Source organism: Biomphalaria glabrata, chromosome 12, assembly GCF_947242115.1.
Source record: "Biomphalaria glabrata chromosome 12, xgBioGlab47.1, whole genome shotgun sequence".
NCBI classification, from domain to species: domain Eukaryota; kingdom Metazoa; phylum Mollusca; class Gastropoda; family Planorbidae; genus Biomphalaria; species Biomphalaria glabrata.
Window position 1 is genome coordinate 8,308,980 of NC_074722.1, and position 20,389 is coordinate 8,329,368.

At 34.1% G+C, this 20,389-nt stretch overlaps 2 protein-coding genes across 5 annotated transcripts in view; both read left to right on the forward strand.

Annotated features, from left to right (window-relative positions):
* The window catches only part of LOC106050474 (MLX-interacting protein-like), a 36,719-nt gene extending 28,496 nt beyond the window's left edge, over positions 1-8,223 (forward strand). Inside the window, exon 17 of the mRNA XM_013205444.2 lies at positions 175-8,223. Coding sequence (XP_013060898.2) covers positions 175-305 — 131 coding nt within the window. The 3' untranslated portion in view covers positions 306-8,223. The remainder of the gene's footprint in view (positions 1-174) is intronic.
* A 3,535-nt stretch (positions 8,224-11,758) lies between these two features.
* Positions 11,759-20,389, forward strand: part of LOC106050477 (ankyrin repeat domain-containing protein 18B-like) — a 33,445-nt gene continuing 24,814 nt past the window's right edge. The window contains exons 1-2 of one of the 4 annotated variants that reach the window (XM_056006041.1): positions 11,759-12,222; positions 19,816-19,938. The gene's annotated coding sequence lies outside the window, so the exon portion shown is untranslated. Of the gene's footprint in view, positions 12,223-16,445; positions 16,709-19,815; positions 19,939-20,389 lie in introns of those variants that run through there. The other 3 variants (XM_056006040.1, XM_056006042.1, XM_056006043.1) reach the window with 3 other exon arrangements.

Sequence of the window (20,389 nt, forward strand, 5' to 3'; positions counted from 1 at the left end):
TGTTGTTCTAAATTCAACCGAGATTAAAAAAAATAAAACCTCAGCAATTATGAGGAAGTATTTTCACAAATAATAGCAATTGAAGATGATTAGATAGATAACTTGTCAGAAAAAGTTTTCACTGCTAGCAAACAGTGTACAGTGATCTAACTGGTTCTCTTGGTTTATCTTCAGATGTATTGAATGCCTTGAGACGATTGAGTACAACAACTAGTATTTTGACAGAGCCCCAAAAAGTCAAAGAGCAAGCCCTTCAGGCAGTATCCAAGCAAATCAAACCCAACAACAACATGATGAAGAAATAGCTAGGGATATATTCAAATATTCACAGAAACAATGTTCTCAAGTGCAGATGTTTTTTTTGTTTGTCAAGAGAGGCACATCTTGGTCTAGGGCCAACAGAAAGATATTAAAGAATAATGACTGTTTACTTTGTGTAAGATAAGTTGTTTCTGTAATAATGTATAGCTGTACATGTGAGGTGGTGCTGAGTTGTCTTTATTATCTTTGACTCATTATTGTAAAAGCTGAAAGCATTTTGATTGTATTAAAAATAGTTTCCTCAGCAATGCCTTAGTCAAACACTTCTCACTGTACACACTCATTATCATTTCACAACCTCCTCAGTGGGGTATTTCTGGTGTGAGTGTGATTAATAATTATGTAATGATTATACGCTTGTGGACTTTTTCTTTTGCTTTGTTAATCATCAAAATCATTTTTTGTAAAGTTTTAGAATCCCACAACAAAAGTAATACAGTGGCGTGTATAGGGAAGGTGGACAGAGTAACATATTTTTTAAGTCTGTGCAAGATAGTTTGGGGGGCAGGAGTCAATTGTAAAGGGGGAATGATAGATCCTGGTGCATCCAATAGCTCTTGGTGCATCCAATAGCTCCTGTTAATGTTCTGGAATGGGGGAAGTAGTATAGGAAGGAACAAATGAGATGTTACCCTCTGGCATTGTAGGGGGATGTAAAGATATGGAACACATGTCTATTAGCGTGATGAAAAAGCAAAAAAGGCTTCTGCAAAGGGGGATAATTTGCAGGATTGTGAAGTTGAGCTTTAGACTGTGAAAGATCCATTTATTCATACCACTGTATTATATTTCTTAGAGGGGATCAAGATATGATAGACAGTCCATATAGGACATGATATTGATTTGATTGTCAAGTTGTCACATTCAAGTGATATATATGTATTATTTCTGGCTTGGAATTTGCAAGTGAGATCATATGGTCTGAGAATCTCTGGACTTGAAATTAGACTTCAAGTCCTGGATTGAGACACTGCAGAGATTCTCACTTAGTACTTTGTTGGGTCTGCATCTGTTTGATGGGAATCTGTGTTGTCTGAAAGAATTGATTTGTTTTCCAACCACATAGTCTGGGGGGTGGAGTGGTGGAGAGAGAGGAACAGAGTTTTTGTTGATGGTAAAAATCAGCTAGGGATCATTGAATAGCACAAAAGCTGAACTAGTGTTATTTTGGTTGGCATGGCTCTGTGTGTACAAGTATAACCGTTATGTACCTAGTTTACCATGTTGGGCTATGTTAAAGTGAATGGTTTGAGTCTTATCAGAAATGAGATTGTCCCCAAGCAGAGGTGTTAACTCTCTATATAGCCATAATCACTATACATGCCCACATGATACTATTATCTAACGTGGGCATATTTCAAGAGGCTTTGTGATGTGAACATATTTTATAGATATATCTACAATTTCTTTGGTTTATAAAGTTTGATTTATAATATTCTGTCAGGTCAGTGTTAATTGTTTCAAGTTTGCTTTGATGATTTTGTGCATGTGTCCAGTTTAGTATGTAGTCCTACTTATAGATCTTGTGTCAGTGGGTCCATCTCTGCTTGTTGTGGTCACACCTCCCACTCAATGTCTTGACCATTTAAAAAAAATAAAGGAGATATTTGTACGTTGCTGTGGTGTTTGATAGTCACAGTCTTATATCTGCTGTAGATGTTACATGTTTTGGGGAGTTGCAATGCTGGCTTCATGTATTCAGTTCTTTTATTTGGCCAAACATTCTTGATGAGCGTAGTGTATTATCAGTCTTGTTTTTGCATTGATGATGATTTTAATGTAATATAAATGTACGGGTGTATGTGGTTTACAGTGATATTATGACTATAGAATTAAAAAAGATGTCCAAAGAGTCTCTTAAATACATTTGAAAGTTGTTTTTTTTAATACTTTCTCTTGACTAACATAAAATTTTTAAAAATTCAAATCAGATAAGATTATACAAATTTAGCTTCTTATATTTTTAAATTTTTTAAACTCTTGGTGTAAGTTTAAATTCAATCATTTATAAATAGTATTGTTCGAATGATTTTAAGGGCAGTGCACGATGTTTGCATTTGCAGTACACAATATTAGTATTATTATTTTTTTGTTTGTTTTTTAAATTTGGCAAGGGGTAAGTCATAGTAACATAAGTTTGTCATTGTTACTGGATGCAATAGATTCAAGTTCTGTTTCATTCTATATCTTAACAGTGTATTTTATCAGATGTACATTGTGACCCAGACTAAATTTGAATATGTGCTGACATTTTTATTACATATATTTTTAAAAAAATGTGTTTTCTTTGTATTTGCTCTCGCTGGCAGCTAAATATTTTTGTGTTAAATTTGTGAGAATTACTAAATGTAATTTGTGTATGGAACAAATGTGCTGACAAAGTGTTGTTGAATATCTGTCAATTTGTTTTCTGCCTAAAGAGATTCTGAAGTAGCCGAAACAGTTTTAGAATTTTAAGTGAAAGTTTTTTTTTTAACAAACCATTCTTAGGTTTTTTTTTCAGTTACCTTGGGAAGTTTTTCATTAGGAAAGGTTACAATAATAAACATTTAAAAATTTTTTTTTTTTTTTACATTTAAATGTGATAGATATATTAAATATTGATAAGAGTATTGCCAGGATAAAAAGCTATTAATGAGAGTTTTAGTATGTGGTTAACACAATAATGCTGTCCCTGGATTCAATATTTTGCCAGATCATTATTATATTTTGATACATCTAGCATTCAATAAACTAGCCACCCAATGTTCAGACTTGATCCTCTGTTTCTCACTCAAGTTTGTGTCTTTGTTGTTTGTTAGGGGCTTGATTGGAATAGAAATGTGTGTTTAGGTTAATAGTGTTTGCAAAGTTGTGGCCAGATTGTCTGCTGCTTTTGTGATATTAATGACTTTCTTTTCAAATCTGGCCTTTTTTTTTTTTCATTGTCTTTTAGAATCTCCAGATTTCTAAACATGTTTTTAAACTAATCTATTTTCAGTTTTCAATATGCCTAAATTCAAATTTGGCTAAATTGTCCGATTGCATTGGCATGTCAAAACTAAGTACTATAATGTAGCTTCATGACTTAAAGACCAAAGCAAATTCAGTGAAAAGATTTCATGATTTCTTTGAATCCAGTCACAGCTTTTCCTGGGATTTAAAAAAAGTGTTTGAATATCACTGTTTTCTAGAGGAAGAATGATTCAAGAGATGTAAGAGCCTTATGACTTGCTATACCAGTCTATTCAATAATGAACTCAAAGTCCTAGTAGGTACCAAGGAGTATCTATTTTTATTTTGTCAAGCTTTAGAAATTTCGCAAAGGAAGAAAACAAAATCAACACTTTTCTATCTTGATGAAATTGTTGAAATGTTCACTTTATGTCTTAGAAGTGATGTGTGAACAAGATTTTCACTTGATGTCAAACTTATCAAGAGCTTTTCCCTGCAGCCTAAGCTTTCTACATGTACAGGAGGGAAAGCTCAATCCTGCTTCTCATGGGAAAGTGTCTTAACTCTTTGGCTCCGGAACAACGCACAGGGCGTTGAATTAAAAATGGGAAAAAGGTCGGATCAACGCTAAAATCATGGAAAATAATTCCGGAGTCAAAGACTTAAACAAAGCAAAGGATTTCAAGTTCAAGGGTAATGCTTTGGTTCTGTAGTGTTCATTCATTTTTTTGTTTGGTCTTTTTAAGGTGGATTAGATTTCAAGTGTTGTTTCACTACAGTCTATCATATTAAATGCACAAGTTGTGCTTCTCTCACATGTGACTTGTTATAATAGTTCTAATATTCACTGAAAAAAAATTAATGGGAATTTTTGCACAATTATAAAATTAAAAAAAAATGTTTCACAGGATGTCTTTATAACTTGAAACTGAGACAATATTGCAATCAAGTTTTCTTTAATTCTTTACCATTCTCAATGAATATTTTACAGGATATTGTTTTCACTGTCTCTTTTCTGTCCTTTTTATCCCCATTTGTAGAGCTATATTTAAACCCAGTATTTAAATGATTCAATAGAAAGGTTTTTACTTGTAGCCACATGCCATTTTGGGTAGAATTTTTAACCTCAGTTCTGAGTTTAAGAAATTATACAATTATTATAGAAGTCTGTGTTACTTACTTACTTACTTAGACTTAGGTCCTCCTGTGCTGTTCGGCGCATTGGGCGGCAAGCTGTCTCCTTAAAGATCTGTTGTTGGCAATGTCTGAAGCCTCCTCCCACCTGGTGTCCACTGTTCTGAGTCTGTGTAGCAGAGAAAAAATAAATGTACATTACATTATGTTCTCTGGATTATTTATAGTTTAATAAAATGTCAGATCAGAAAAAAAAATGAAACAATTTAACAGTCATGATAGTTCGGTGCTAGAAACAAAAAGGTAGTACTAGGAATGTGTTAAGTTTGTGTGCAAAGCTGTCAACCATGTTGTTATTGCTGCATTTAAAGTGCACAAGCTGTGACCGGAATAAATGATGGTCTTAAGTTAGTGCTCCATTAGTTTAAATGAGATCTGTTTGAAACAGTTAAATCAAAAAGTTGACCCTCATTCACATCAACATACTGTCCACTTGCTTCTTGTACTAGGGAGTTGCCTGACTTGTGAGCCTGACCTACGAACTTTGGCCTTTGTTGTACACAACAACTATAGCAATACTTGAAAGCCTTACATTCTGTCAACTGAAATATGTTTTGTTGTTTTACAATGTCAGTATTGAAATCTGAATTCTGGAAATGTGTTCATTCACCTAATAGGTCAAAGGTCAGCTATATTCAACATACAACCTGGTATCCTTCAGTTGATACTCTTTGGCAGCTAAAACGAAACTTTCACTCCGTTTTATATACATGTGAACATTGTTGCTAATAAATTCAGGTTACTGTCCGTTCTGTACATACATCCAGTGTTTTCTTTGTGCCATGTGTGTCCTCTTGGTGGCCTGTGTGTGTGTGTATTCTGTGACTTCAACATGGCACTGCAAATAGAGATTGCTAGGGTTTTCATATAAGCCTCATGCTAGATACATAAGAGGACCCAACCCTAAACACAAGAGATATTAAAAATTTGATAATTCTGTTTATACAAAATAATGTTGAAGTCTAAACAAGTCTGTGCCAAAAACATATGTAACTAAAGTTAAACACATAAAGGAAAATTTGGTCTTCAATGTATTAGTCTTGTTTGTATTAGTCAATTCATGTATTTTGTAAATAAGTTGCAGCAAAAATGTAATATTGATGCTCTTGCTTAAGCTTGGCTCTTTGGATTGGCTTTTAGATTTCATGTACATAAACGATTGGACAGATTTTTGATGGCTAGTCTTCAGAGTATGATGCATGGTTTGTTGGGATAGATTTGAATTATTTTGTAGGTTTGCTGGTTTTTAAATATTCAGAAGAGACTATGTGCATCAGTGATAGAGAAATGAAATGGCTTTTTGGCTAAGTCTATGAGTTTTGGCTTGATTTGGTTTGCCGTAAGTTTTGAAGAGTTACATAGCCAGATTAGCGCATAGTTAAAGGAAGGCTCATAATTTAATGTTAAGATTTGTTGTGTTAATAGACTTTATATCAACAGTATGATGCTCTAACATTCACCAACCCATATATTTGTATTGAGAGAATAGTTTAACACCTCTCTCTAACAGTATTGCTTTACATCTTTTTATGAATTCGTTGGTTTTTTTTTTAAATAAACATATCTGCGCAGAACTTGGTCAACTATATACAACCTATAGATTTGAGTTTCAGTTTGTTTTTAACCGTTCTGCATCCGTCAGCTGAGCATGGAGGAGTTAAGGATGTCCATTCTTATTTTGATGTAACCAGACGATTTAATTGTGTGTGAAATGTTAAGCTTGATCATTTGGGTGTTTATTTGTTCATGCTGAATGAAGAAACAAAAACATGTTTTGTATTCCAAACTGGAACATTTCAGAATGTGATGATTCACATATAATTGTGGAGAATGCTAACTGTGTTTGATGTTTTCACATTGACTTGGACGATATGATGAACTGTAACATTGCTCTCTGTCTACTGGGCAGATAGAATGTTGCAGTCATTGTGTAATTAAATGTAATAGGTTGAATTGAGTTTATGACTTTATTCAGTGTAATTGACTGTATTAAATCTGTGTGTAAATTGATTGGCTACATTCATAATGAAAATAAAAGCTGTATTGTTTATGCAGGCATATTTAAGTGTAACGTCCGAATGGATTTTACTGGTTGTAATGAATGTGTGGATTCTTGAACTGTGATTGTCATTGGCTGCATTGATGTCAGTTATGATTTGACTGATTCAGTTCTCCTCTTCATTCATTCCTTAATGTCATTGGTCAGCTTCCCATCCTAATATGGTCATGTTTAGATTGAATTGAACAGCATTGCATAATGAATGAATGGTCAGAAATGTCTCGAATGTGTCATGACTTACTGTGAGGTTTCATAGATAAGAATTCTTTAACTCTTTCTCTCCTAACTGACGATACTAACGTTGATTCCATCATAACGTGTTACATAATAACAGAGAGAAAGAGTTAAAATGTAATGTTGATATAGTAGGTAGTCACTTTGGTTCCCCAATGAAATTAGTGAAGAAATGTTGTTGTTATTGTTGTTGTTGTTCTTTCAGGCATAATTATTTGTTCCCTGGAATTAATATTTTTTTTTATTGAAAACTTTTGGTAAATGATTTGCTGTTAAATTTGGTTGAATGTTTCTAAATTTTGACTTACAAAATTGTTAGAATAGTGTCCCTCTGGAATGTGTGTTTATGTATAGCTCAGAGAAGTATAAGGAAATTATTTGTGAAACTTTGACATGTTGAATTACATAGGGCTCTATCTGCTTCATGTTTTTATATAAAAGAAATGTTGCAAATTTATTCATGTGAACTAAAATAAAAATAAAACCAATTTTTATCATTTATCTTGTGCCAGAGGTTGTGAAATTATAACACATACAAATGTGTTGGTATCCCAAGATAATTATATTTCTCAGGTTTTAAAAATAAATTTTAAGTTTGAACCGCTTAGTAAATTATTTTAATTTTGTTTAAAAACTTAGATGATTTTTTATTTTTTTTTATTTATATAACTTTTTCTTCTCCTGAATTGTGTTTTATAGAATTCTGTTGGCTTATGCCAGATTTTGCTCAATTCTAGTGTGATTTCTTTTTAGTTTTGGTCTTTCCTTTGTATTGATAAGCCTGTAGAATACTTAGTTTATGATGGTGCTTAATATTTCTTTACTTTTTGTTTTTTAAAGGTAAATCTTTGTATGCCTTGAGACTAAGAGATTGTCAAAAACTAAAAATCTCGTGGAAATGAGATCATTCTTAGTTTGTAATATTTATTAAATATTTTGTGTGTGAGTGATTATTTCACTGCCAGTTTGAGAGGGAAAATGTGAAGCATGTTGCTATTTTTTGTTTCTTTATAGTGAAGATTGTTTATATTAGTTACACATTGTATGTAAAAAAAATAAATAAATCTTAAGTGCTAATTTCATTAGCAGTGCTGTATATATTTTGTCAATTGAATAAGAAAGCCAATCCGGCAGAATGCTGTGTCATTAGGTTATTTAAAAGTCTGCTTACTTGCATGCTAATGTAATGTAGGTTGCCCAACAGATATAACTAGAGGCTTTTTTTTTTTAAATATCATTTGTGAAGTATTACAATATCATAGGCTTACTAGTGAGTTATATTTTTTTGTAAAGTTTGTGGTTTATAAAAGGATGTATATGGTATGGTCTGTGCTAAAAATCTGGTCACTTCTGATTGCAGGTCATTTGAGTGCCGTCTGCCTGTGTCATTTTTTTCCCCCCACTGCTTTAAGATGCTGATAATTTTTGAACTGACTGTTCTTATTACAACAATGTTGTCAATACATGATGTATATACAGGACCACTTGGCTTTTGGTTTGTTCATACCCGTCCATTTTGTTGATTATAAAATCTGTACGTCTTTCTGTCTGACTGACTGATACAAAATTTTGAACAAGTTATTTCTCCCACTTCCCACTTTCAGATCAAGTTGAAACTTTGCACAATTATTCATTGTCGATCATGACACATGAATCAATCAAAAGATTAACTAATTCGTTAAATAAATAGTGGTAATTAATAAATTTTGTTTGAAATTGAAAAAAGGAAATAAATCGTACAGTACTGAAATATATGGCTGTAAATATGGTTCTTCCCCTAGATAAGTTTTTTTTTAAAGTATTTTTTTAAATATTTTGCTTATTCTAATGTTGACGTGTTTTAAAGTCTTGTACAGTTTTAGCCAAGATTCATTTCGAACAAAAACGCACAGGCACACCATATATTCCAACATTAAAAAATAGTATGAAGATGTTCCTGTTTAGTAAGTAACCCATGTATTTAGAGGTGAACTCAGTTTCTTCAACAGTATTCATACGATGGAGGACTATCGCATCCTGAAAGTCATCCTCTACGGACAACTCGCGACTGGCTCAAGAAAAACTGGTCCCCCCCACCTCCGTTACATAGATGTAATAAAACGGGACCTGAAATCAGTGAACATCAATACTGACAATTGGGAAGATATAGCTCTAGACCGCACCAGATGGAGAGAGACAGTGAGAACTCATGACTGAAGCCGACATTCTAACCACTCTGCTAGTGAGGTGTGTATGAAAATAGAAGATTGCATAGTTATCTATTGTTTATATCAGCCTTACTTTAAAGCGGCGACCTATAAAGGTAATATCACCACTTAAATCAAATACACTTTCTTTCCTTTGTTTGAGAAACAACAACAAAAAAAAATTACCAATAGTTAATTAACTAATTGGTTATTTTTTAAATTGATTCTTGTTCTGTCAGGTAAAAGAAATAATTGTGCAAAATTTCAGCTTGATCCGAGATTGGGTGTCGGAGAAATAACGTGTATAAACTTTTTACCAGACAGAGTGAGTTGATAGAAGCTTTGTAAAAAAAACAACAACACGTATCTAATAGTCGATCTGTTAGCCTCTGTTGATCTCTTATAATATACAAGACTATATGGTTGGATGAATTTCTACACAATTATTTTTAGGACTAGGACACGCACTGTTGAACTACGTAACAACACGTGAACAGGCTATTGAATGTTAGGCTGCTTCTATTGCAATAGTTTCGTTTTTTTTTTTTTTTTTAACCGAGCCAGATGGCGTGGGAACACAGTTGACGGAGATCCTTATTCAATCATGACGACAGTATGGATCTACCCCTTGACTAAGCAGTCTAGGGTCTATTAAAATGTTCATACAAATCATTAATCATCATCATCAAACTCCATTAGAGTGAGGGCTTGAGAGACTCAAATCCTAGCTACCAAAAGCCCTGGACAGAAACCCTGCTGTCTTGCGTAAAGCATACGTGTCACCACACAGGTCAAGAAGTTTTGGTTTCCCAGACCTGTCGAGACCGAGATGAGCAAGTCTGGGGCAGTCAAACAGAATCGAAGGCAACAAATCATTGATAGAGTAAACATGGTTCCCACCTGACTGAAGGAGAACCCTACAAACCTTATATAACACGAAGGTGGCAGTGATAGTTAGTCTTTGCTATAATGCTGTTAATAAGGTACTATTGGGCTGATCAATGGCACAATTTTGTTACTTTAGGCTGTATTATTTTGTTTAGTAGTGACAATTGAAAGTAAATATTTCATAATAACATTGTTTTGACGGTACGTGATGTTTTGGAGGAGTCGTTTTGGCGCGAGATGTTTTTTTTTGCTCGAGCCGTTTTGGCGCTGGGTACGTTTTGGGGCGAGATGTTTTTTTCATGAATATATAATAAGTCAGATTTCTACCTGAGACCATGGTAATGGCAAGCTTCCCCCCCCCCCCCATTCTATGCGAGATCAGCCAAGCGTATTAGATTAAACGCATAAACATGTTATAAATATTCTAGAATCGTTTAAATACAAAGTAGGAAAGGTAAGATTTCTACCTGGGATCACCCCCCCCCCCCCCATAAGCTATAGCCTACGTGAGATGTGCACAGGATAACAGTCATTAGTATTCTCGCGCCTTTTTTTGAAGGTACTATAAATTAAATAAATCATTTTCGATTCCCACCTAAAATAGAATCGATTTTTTTCTATCATTGTTTTCTTTTGATTTGGGCAATATTAAAACTCGCACTCGCGTTACTATGTGACTTAAATATAATTACAAAACAAAATTAAAGACCAAAATAATGGATAGAAATATCTCTTATCATTCTTATTTAAAGAAATAATACTATGACTATAAACAATGATCAAAACTTTTCGCGCCAAAACGTCCCCTGCGCCAAAAAACGACCAAAGCGCCAAACTTGCTGCGCGAAAATGGTCGCGCCAAAACGACTGCGCCAAAACGTCATGTTTCGTTGTTTTGATACCTTCCAGAAAATGTTTATAGGGACGGATGTAAATAAATGGAGGCCCCAAGGCAGAATTTTTGTGGAAGCCCATACACGTTTTAAAAAGCTTTAATAAAAATCCACATTTTATTTCTAATATCTAAAAACATATTATACAAGAAAGAGAGTACTTGCAAATTATATTAAATTTTCCTTCATAAAAATACTATTAATTAATAAACATATTTTAATAACAAAAAATGTAAATTTCTAGGACTTAGGCAATGTAGTAAATCCCAAGTACATGACGAGAACACGCGCACACTATAAGCGGACACTCTGAAAACACGACGGTGTTGCCAACTGTAAAATTTAAAGTATTGTTGGTAAAAATGCGAGAAAAAAAGTTAACCCTCCTCCCCCCTCCCCCCCCCCCCCCGTAAGTTGCTGACCCGTCAAATATGATTTTTTTTCTTTATTTTGGAGGGGGGGGGCGGGGGGGGGGGCTTTCTTATGTAATCCCCTGAGCTGTAGCTCCGCCTGCCCTCTTTAACTCCGCCTCTGAATGCATGTCTTTGATTGAGGGTACGGGCTCGGGTAGAGTGGATTAAAAAAAAAACATCTATGTAATATTTAAAAAGTTGCTATTACAAATGTAGAACAGCATACTCTTTGGATAAGTTAGTTACATTGTCACTGCATACTGTTTGAAATATATAGCTAACCTCCTGACCATGCCCAAAATAGGCTAATGATACCTGACTAGTTTTACAAATTCAATGAATGATAAAACTCCTAAACCTGAAGAATGCCTACGTTTTTTTTTCGAAAGACATCACCTTCTCACATCATAAAGGTTTGTTGAACCGTTTGGCCAAGGGCGGACTTAACATTGCGAGGGCCACGGGCGAGTGTCATTTCGGGGTCACGAATATATATATGTACGATGGGCTGATTCACTTAATCGCCGGGTCCCCTCGCAATCATCTAATGCCGCCTCTGCTTGGGGCACCACACATGCTGTTGACAGTCTTCCTCCATTCCTCAAAAGACACGGAGGGAGTACTTGAAATGTCAAACTATTTTGTGCCGAATTTAAAAATAAAATAAATTTGCCTCTGAATTCGACGACATAACAGTTTCTTTATGTTACCGCCATCATTCCTGGAATTCCCAATGATTACCAATCCAACACATGTCTTGACGTAATGGAAATATCTGGACATGGCAATAAGGATTCTTTTGTTGTTTGTTTCATCTTAGAAGTCGCAAAAAAATAAATAAAAGAGACTGTCAAATTGATCAGTGACAATTTCATGACGCATTCTGTGAGTGTGGAGTCACATCGAGGTAGTAGGAAGCTGTGATAAGAGAAAAAGGTAGCGACTTCCAAGTTTGACCATGTTAAAAGAACATATCACTGAGCATTCGTTATCTCGATTCTATACCAAGGTCTGCATTTTTTTTATCCTGGAGATTTCCGATTACGTTCGACATTGAGAAGATATACTATTCCTATTTCTGTCAATACTTGTGTTGGTTTGTAAGTACACTGTATTTATTTAAGGTTTATTTTGTATTGAATATTATTTGATAACTAACACAGAATATATATATATATATATATATATATATATATATATATATATATATATATATATATATATATATATATATATATATATATATATATATATATATATATATATATATATATATATATATATATATATATATATATATATATATAAAATACAGGGGTTTTTTTTTGACGGTACGCACCAGTACTGCGTACTGTCACCTTTTTCAATGTGGGGAAAAATTATTACTGTTCTTGTATTTTAACGTTTAAAATAAAAATGTATAAAAATGTGTAGATCTGAACCAGGAGAACTGTCAGGATGATAGGCTTGTTCCATCTCTACCAAATGTTTTCAAAGAACAACTCGACACAGTTAACAAATATGAAAAATGCCATGATCAAATTGAACAATCTAATCTAGTTGAACAAACTACCCAAAGTGTCAGAATTACACAAACTACTCTACTTGATACTGCCACACAATCTTCCCAAACCGAAACCATGTCACAATCTACTCTAAGAGACGCCATGTCTCAATCCACCCAAACTGACGCCATGGCAAAATCTACCCAAAGTGATGTCATGTTACACTCTACCCAAACTGAAGCCATGTCACAATCTACTCTAAGAGACGCCATGTCTCAATCCACCCAAACTAACGCCATGGCAAAATCTACCCAAAGTGTTGTCATGTACAATCATGTCACACTCTACCCAAAGTGTTGTCATGTACAATCATGTCACACTCTACCCAAACTGAAGCCATGTCAGAATCTACTCTAAGAGACGCCATGTCTCAATCCACCCAAACAGACGCCATGTCACACTCTACCCAAACTGACGCCATGTTACACTCTACCCAAACTGAAGCCATGTCACAATCTACTCTAGGAGACGTCATGTCACAATCCACCCAAACTGACGCCATGTCACACTCTACCCAAACTGACGTCATGTCACAATCCACCCAAACTGAAGCCATGTCACAATCTACTCTATGAGACGTCATGTCACAATCCACCAAAACTGACGCCATGTCTGCCGAGGACAGACGTAAATGGCGTAAAGAAAATCTAAATCGACAACCACGGACAATGGTTATGCCTGCGTAGAATGTGGCGAAATATGTAGGTCACCGCTGGGGCGGCGTAGCCACGGGAAATACTGCTTTCTTATTATCCTCGGACTCGAAGACAAGCCTTAATATTATTATTCTGTCTGTTTGAATCTTTTACACATTTTCTCTTCTATTTTCCATTCTCACGTCAAGTTGAAACTGCACAATTATTCATTTAAAAAAAAATAAATAAATAAACACAACAACAAAATTAGTTAATCAATTAATTTTGTTTTATATAGAAATGTACCAAGCTAAGGGAAGATAAGTTTCGTGTAGAGAATTGTCATTCTCTTAGTTTTAAACTGGAAACCTCCAATTTTTATAAACACTTGCATAGCTCAGCGGCTAGCATGTCGAGACCTCCAGTTCTAATTCAGACTTGTGTTTCTTTTATTTAGGACAAAGAAGGAGAAAAAAAAACTAACGATAATGAAAAATTACATTAAATTACATTATCGGCATTCCAGTGAATAGAATTATAGTCATAGTTTCCCGTCACAAACCTCACTCTCATTTCGTCTCTTTTTACAAAGATAATATCAACTCACTCTGTCAGTCTGTCTGGTAAAAAAGTTTATTATTTCTCACACACCGTATCTCGGATCAAACTGAATTTTTGCACAATTATTTCTTTTACCTGACAACACAAGAATCAATTTAAAAAATAACCAATTAGTTAATTAATTTGAACAATGGAAAGAAATCGTACTTGTTAGATGAGCGTTCTTGGAATGGGGAGGGGTGAAAAGAGAGAGAGAGAAAGAGAATAGTGATTTGCGAATTAACAAAATATAGCATACGGACAATTCGACCTGCGAATCCGATCGGTAATGTTAGAATAAATGTTTTCTAAAAAGTTTTTTTTTATATTAGTCTCAAGCATTTTAAGAGACATTATATTCATTGTTAATTTTATGCGTGATTTAGCAATTATTTAATATTTTTTGTGTGTAGTGCTTTTTATAATTGTTCAGTGAATTTACTTGAGACTAACATGTTTGCTAGTAATTGATGGCATATGGCATGTACAATTGTTTTTTTTTTTTTAATAAAAAAAATAAATGAAAAAAACAACCATATTGTTATAAAGCTCTACGTAAAGCACATCAACTTTGAATCTTTAAAAAAAAAAAAAAAAAAAAAAAAATTTGTTTGTTTTTCTAGGTAGAGTGCTTAACTATAGTTAATCACGTGACCACATTAAATCAGACAACTGATTAACGCAGTATGCAGACACGATGATGTGTGTAATGGTCAAACTTTAAGTGGGGTTTTTTTTTGTTAACTAGGACCCTGACGATGTTCACGCCCTTCCAAGTTTACCCATAACGTTACATGCATAAAGAGTCTAGATGGGTATAGTAACTCGAAAGAAGACTCGGGAGATAGAGAGTCCTGATCTATAAGAAATCTGCTATTAGTCTTGGTATTTAACCTTGTACATCGAGATTATTCAACGGATTTGAATATATTCGACAAAACTTGTCTAAGTGTGAACGGTGTAAATATCGAAAACAGAACAAATCGTTCACGACTAATCGTTCACCCTAGCTGAACAATTAAATGGCAATCTCTTTTTACTGTCACCATTTAATCTTTCTTTCGTATAGTCTTGTTCACTTACCCCTATCCATATATGCTTATCATTCTTTTATCTGGTCTGTTTAAATTGTTCAGTTAGCTTGTTGCAAGATCGCGAGCTGTTTTTCAAGGTTTTTTTTTTTTTTTTCAATTTTTTTTTGTTATCCTTTACTGGCACCATGCTTTAGAAAAATTAACAAAGAAATGAAGATTAGGCCCAATCTTGTATCGCTCTTGCAATACAATTTTTGTATATATCGGAAATAATAATAACAGCAACAGTTATAATGTAAAAAAAATCCCCTATATAATGTAAACCAATTAAACATGCGACCAGAATATTAACAATATGTTACAATCCAAATTGTCGGTGAACAATTTGTCAGTGAACCATATGACATGTACCATTTGTCGGTGAACAATATGTCGGTTAACGTTTTTTTTTGGTAACGATTTATCATGGAACCCTAAATATCACAGAGACTTGTTCACCAATAAACATCTAGAGAAGCAGTTCGTGTATTTGTTTTGCTCGATGAGATAAATAAATATCGTGTGAATTATACGACGGCACTTCATACTCTTTGACAAAGACCATTATTTCATGTCACTTTAGGGTTCCAATAGTCATCATTCAAGATGCAGCCACTGAGAATTTTGGGAGACTATTTTCTCTTACGATTGGAAGCAGTAGACTCGCCGAGGGATTTGAACACACCAAAAAAAGGCGCAGTAACAACTGGGGACGGTAACTTAGTAAAGTTCCCCTTTCAGACCTTGCAATCTATAGGGCAGATGGTGTTAAGGTCATCTGTTTTTTTTTGGCCAACGGTTAACGAGTAGGGTGTCATGTGACCAGCACAACGACCAACCGCCTTTACTTTCCCCAACGAAAGTCAGGTACCCTAAAAATCCCGAAATTCGAAATCCCAGTCTTCACCGAGATTCGAACCCATGATCCCAAGTTTGAAAGCCAAGCGCTTAACCCCTCAGCCACAAAGTCCCCGTATTTCAATATGGCTAAGTTACCGCCCCCACCCAGTTGATAACAAAGATGTTTCATGTTGTGTTGTATGAAAGATGGAATTAGAATAATATGTGATCAAGGTTTAAATGACTTCTATAATGAATCAAATTGAATAGATCTTAATTTATATACAATAAGACCCTATAACATTTACATATGTGTAGAGCTAAATTAATAAGTTAGTTAATTCATTCTTATGTCTGATACTTTTATACAAATTTGGTCACTAAGGACATGTTTAAAGAATTACAATAACTTTACTCGTCATGAAATTCAACTATATAATCTGTGAGCTATGCAAGAACAAAATAAATGATGTGTAATAATATTATAAATATTATAATACACAAATTATGAAAGGTATTTCTGATTTAAATTATTGTTGTCACCTTAAGACTTTAAGCTCCACCCAGATAGAACAAAAAGAACTAGTTTCTCCAGTTAAGAGTTTTTTTTATTTTTCCCCAAGTACTATTTCTAGGAAGAAAATGTCGGGCATGGAGCTCTACACGTAATCTTTTACAGATCAATATTACAAAAGTATACTCTGTTAACAATATTCAGATAACAAGAACAATCTCGCTCAGTAAATCATGCTTCAAATTTACATTTCGTGTGGCGGCAGCTAGGACCATGATTGGTGATAGGCCTTTTTTATAGCTCACAATTTCTAAAAATTTACAAATGAAAATTCCTTGTGTTTGTTTGTTAACCAAAAGGTACGTTAATATTTTATATACTAGCAATAACTAATGATAGGATATAAGCTACAGAGACACATAATACATGAAAAAAAAGTTTAATGAAAAAAAGGGTAAAACAAAGAAAAAAAAATTTTTTGTTATAAAATACAAAATCTCTATTCAAGTCATCATGGAACTTGGATCCAGTCAGGAACCTGTATGGACAGCTGATCTCAAAAATGGCTTTAACGATTTTCTAGAAATTTAACAGTTGGTGTATATCGCTGAAACACGAATTACTAGCTCGATGGGCACATAGGGAAAACTCTAGTTTGACCGTTATAATTTTTCAAAGTATAAAAAAAAAATTAAATTTGGCAAAATATTTAGATATAGGTCTAGGTCCAACATCGGTTTCTTATCTTCTTATATAATACAGACGTTACTTCAAAAAAGAAGATGATTACGTCCTACGCGTCATGCATTTAGTCATGCATATTAACCAATGACTTAAACTCTGCCAAGTCACTGGTTTTCCTGGCTAGCTCAGACAACCCATTCCATGCTCTAATAGCACTAGGGAAGAAGGAGTATTTGTACAAATTTGTCCTAGCATATGGGACGAGGAATGTGCCTTTATCTTTGTGTCTTTCAGAGTATTTTATTAAATTCTGTTTTTGTATTTGAAGATTATGGTTCAGTGTTTTATGTATAATTGCTACTTTACTTTTGAGTCTTCTGTAGTGAAGGCTTTCTAAATTTAGTGATTTTACTAAAGGTGTTACTCTAGTCAAATGTGAATATTCGTTTGTTATGAATCTCACTGCTCTATTTTGTGTCAGTTCCAGTTTTTTAATGTTTTCTTGAGTTGAGGGGTCCCAAATGGAGGATGCATATTCTATTATTGGCCTAACCAAGGTTAAATAACATTTTAGTTTTCATGTTCTTATTTGTTGATTTATAGAAATTTCTTTTAATAAATCCTAATGCTTTGTTTTTTTTTTTATAGTTTCGTCAATATGTGGATTCCATGACAGTTTTTCATTTATTGTAACACCTAGGTATTTTGCGTTTTTAGTCTGTGTTACTGGTTTGCCATGAATAAGATAAGTGGAATTAATTTGTTTTAGTTTTTTTGTTACTCTTAACAACTGACATTTTTCTGGGTGGAAAGACATGCTCTAATTTGATTCCCATTTCTGTAATTCATCTAATTCTCTTTGTAAAATATCTGTGTCTTGTATTGTTTTTATTGTTCTATATATTATGCAATCGTCTGCAAATAATCTCACTTTTGTTCCTGAATCATTTATGTAAATTAAAAATAGTAGTGGACCCAAGATTGTTCCTTGAGGTACACCTGAGTTTACTGTTATTGGTGTTGATTTAGAGTCAAGAACAATTGAGTCCTTGAAAGGACTATCGCTTTCGGGAATTTCCGATTGTCAGGCTTATTGTTTTAAGAGTTTAATAAATTAATGTTCAGGAAAATTTTGAGCATTGTCCTCTAAGTCTAGATCTAAAAGACTTTGAAAACTTAAACCGGTCAAACTAGAATTTTTCCAGTGTGCCCCTCGAGCTAGTAATTATTTTCCCTACGATATACAAATGTAAATAATTTTTTTTAAATCGTTAGAGCGTTTACAGGGAATACGCCCAGCCACCCTTTGTCTACTTAGAGAGTTTTGCCACTTTGAAAGTGTAACTTGAATAGAGGTATTGTAAAAATAATTTTTTAGAGCCTAGAATATCGTAACCTGTCTTTTTGACCTGCATTGCATTATGGACTATGCAGTATGTTAGGCGCTTCCAGGCTGTGTACTAAGTCAAACGGTGGTAACACTCAAATAATGGAATCCAATAACGAAGGCGATAGGCCAAAAATATAAGGTAGTGGACGCAAATAGCGAGTGTCAAACAAGACGTTTAACAATAACGAAGGGAACCGTCAATTGTCTTCAGCCGAAATCTCTACGTCCATAAATAGCTGCTTCTCTCTATAGCCGGCAAAAGTAATCTGCTTACATTTCAATATTCTTCCTCAAATCTTAGTCTTGTTTTACTAGTAGCGTCACTGTTTCTCAGTGAAAACTTTTCCCCTTTCTAAGAAAAAATAACTACGTCCTAATCGTGCCATAACAACTATAAAAAGATTTGGAACACAACTCGTTTTTTTAGAGCGTTATAAATAAGATTTCAGGGAAATAAAAAAGTATAAAAAAAAATGGTTGTGTATAAAAATTTATAGCGTTCAGCTACTGTGTCGCCAAATAAAAAAAATATAACCTACTAGCATTACACACCGTCAGGGGCCGTTGATTTGCTCCCAGGCTTTATATTGTTTAGTATGGCCGAACATCCCCCTCTTTTCTTTGTTTGAAATTTCAATAAGCCGTTCACATTTTAAAGATCCCCTAAATAACTTTTTTTTTTACTTTTTATCCCGTGAAATCAGTGTATCTATTACAATGAAATGAAATGGCCCGCTCTCTTTCTCTTTCCTTCTCTCTCTCTCTCTCTCTCTCTCTCTCTCTCTCTCTCTCTCTCTCTCTGGAGGCCTTATTTTTATATTTTATTTTTTTAAACCTGCACATCGAAATGTCTCTGGCATAGACTTTTGACTCGATTGGGAAGATCCATTTTATAACGCTGCACATATTGTTTTGGCCCGTAAATTCTAGTATCCCTTTACTTATCCGCTCCGACCCCCCCGCCTCCCTGCACACAACAAAATATACCATATGTCGCTTATTGAACCCCCCAACCTCTACATCCACACACTCGCTTTCACACTTTTCGGTCCTTTAATATTACAATACAAGTAAATTCCCTCTTCAGACCTTGTAGTCTATAGGGTAGATGATGTAAAGGTCATCTGTTAACGAGGGTGTCATGTGGCCAGCACAACGACCAACCGTCTTTACTTTTCACCAACTAATGTCTGGCGCCCAAAGGTCACGAAATTAAAAATCACAAATTTCACCAGGATTTGAGCCCCGGACCCCGTTTGGAAGCCAAGCGCTTTACCGCTCAGTCACCACATTTAGCAGCATGTTTGTTAAAAACATAACTGCATGTCTTTCGGTACATTATTTTATGAGTGTATTTCCATTTTGTAGTACATGAAAATTTACACTCCACAGAACAAAGTTGTGAAACTCAGTTTAAGTCAATAACAGCTTTGAATATAATTTATTGCAAAGACATATCTCACACTTAAAGATAAGGAGTCCCCACACACCCACAGAAAGAAACAGATAGCAAAGGTTAATCATTGTTATAAATAATGTATTGTTTAATTGGAGGCTAGGAAATCCTATATTTATGAGTGTGTGCGGTGGGTGTGTGACATTTGCTACTTTTGAAATTAAAAGGTAAATTCAAAAATTCAATGTATAGGCTTTTAAAAACTGTATTCTATTAATATATATATATTTTTTATACCCAACTGTGAGAGACTACGGGGCCGATTCTGAGTTTGTCTTTCCTCAAAAAATCTCTTTGTAATCCTGATTCGGTAGCGGGATGTGAGCCTACAGATGTTTTTTTTTAAATCTAAACAAAAAAAAAACAAAAAAGACTTTAAAAAAACAACAACAAAGCTTATATTAAAGTGTAATTGTATTAATTATCAATTGTAATTGTATCAATTAATTTGGATGTCTTGTGATTAAATTGGTAATAAATCTAGACTAACAATTATAAATCTGTGCCTTT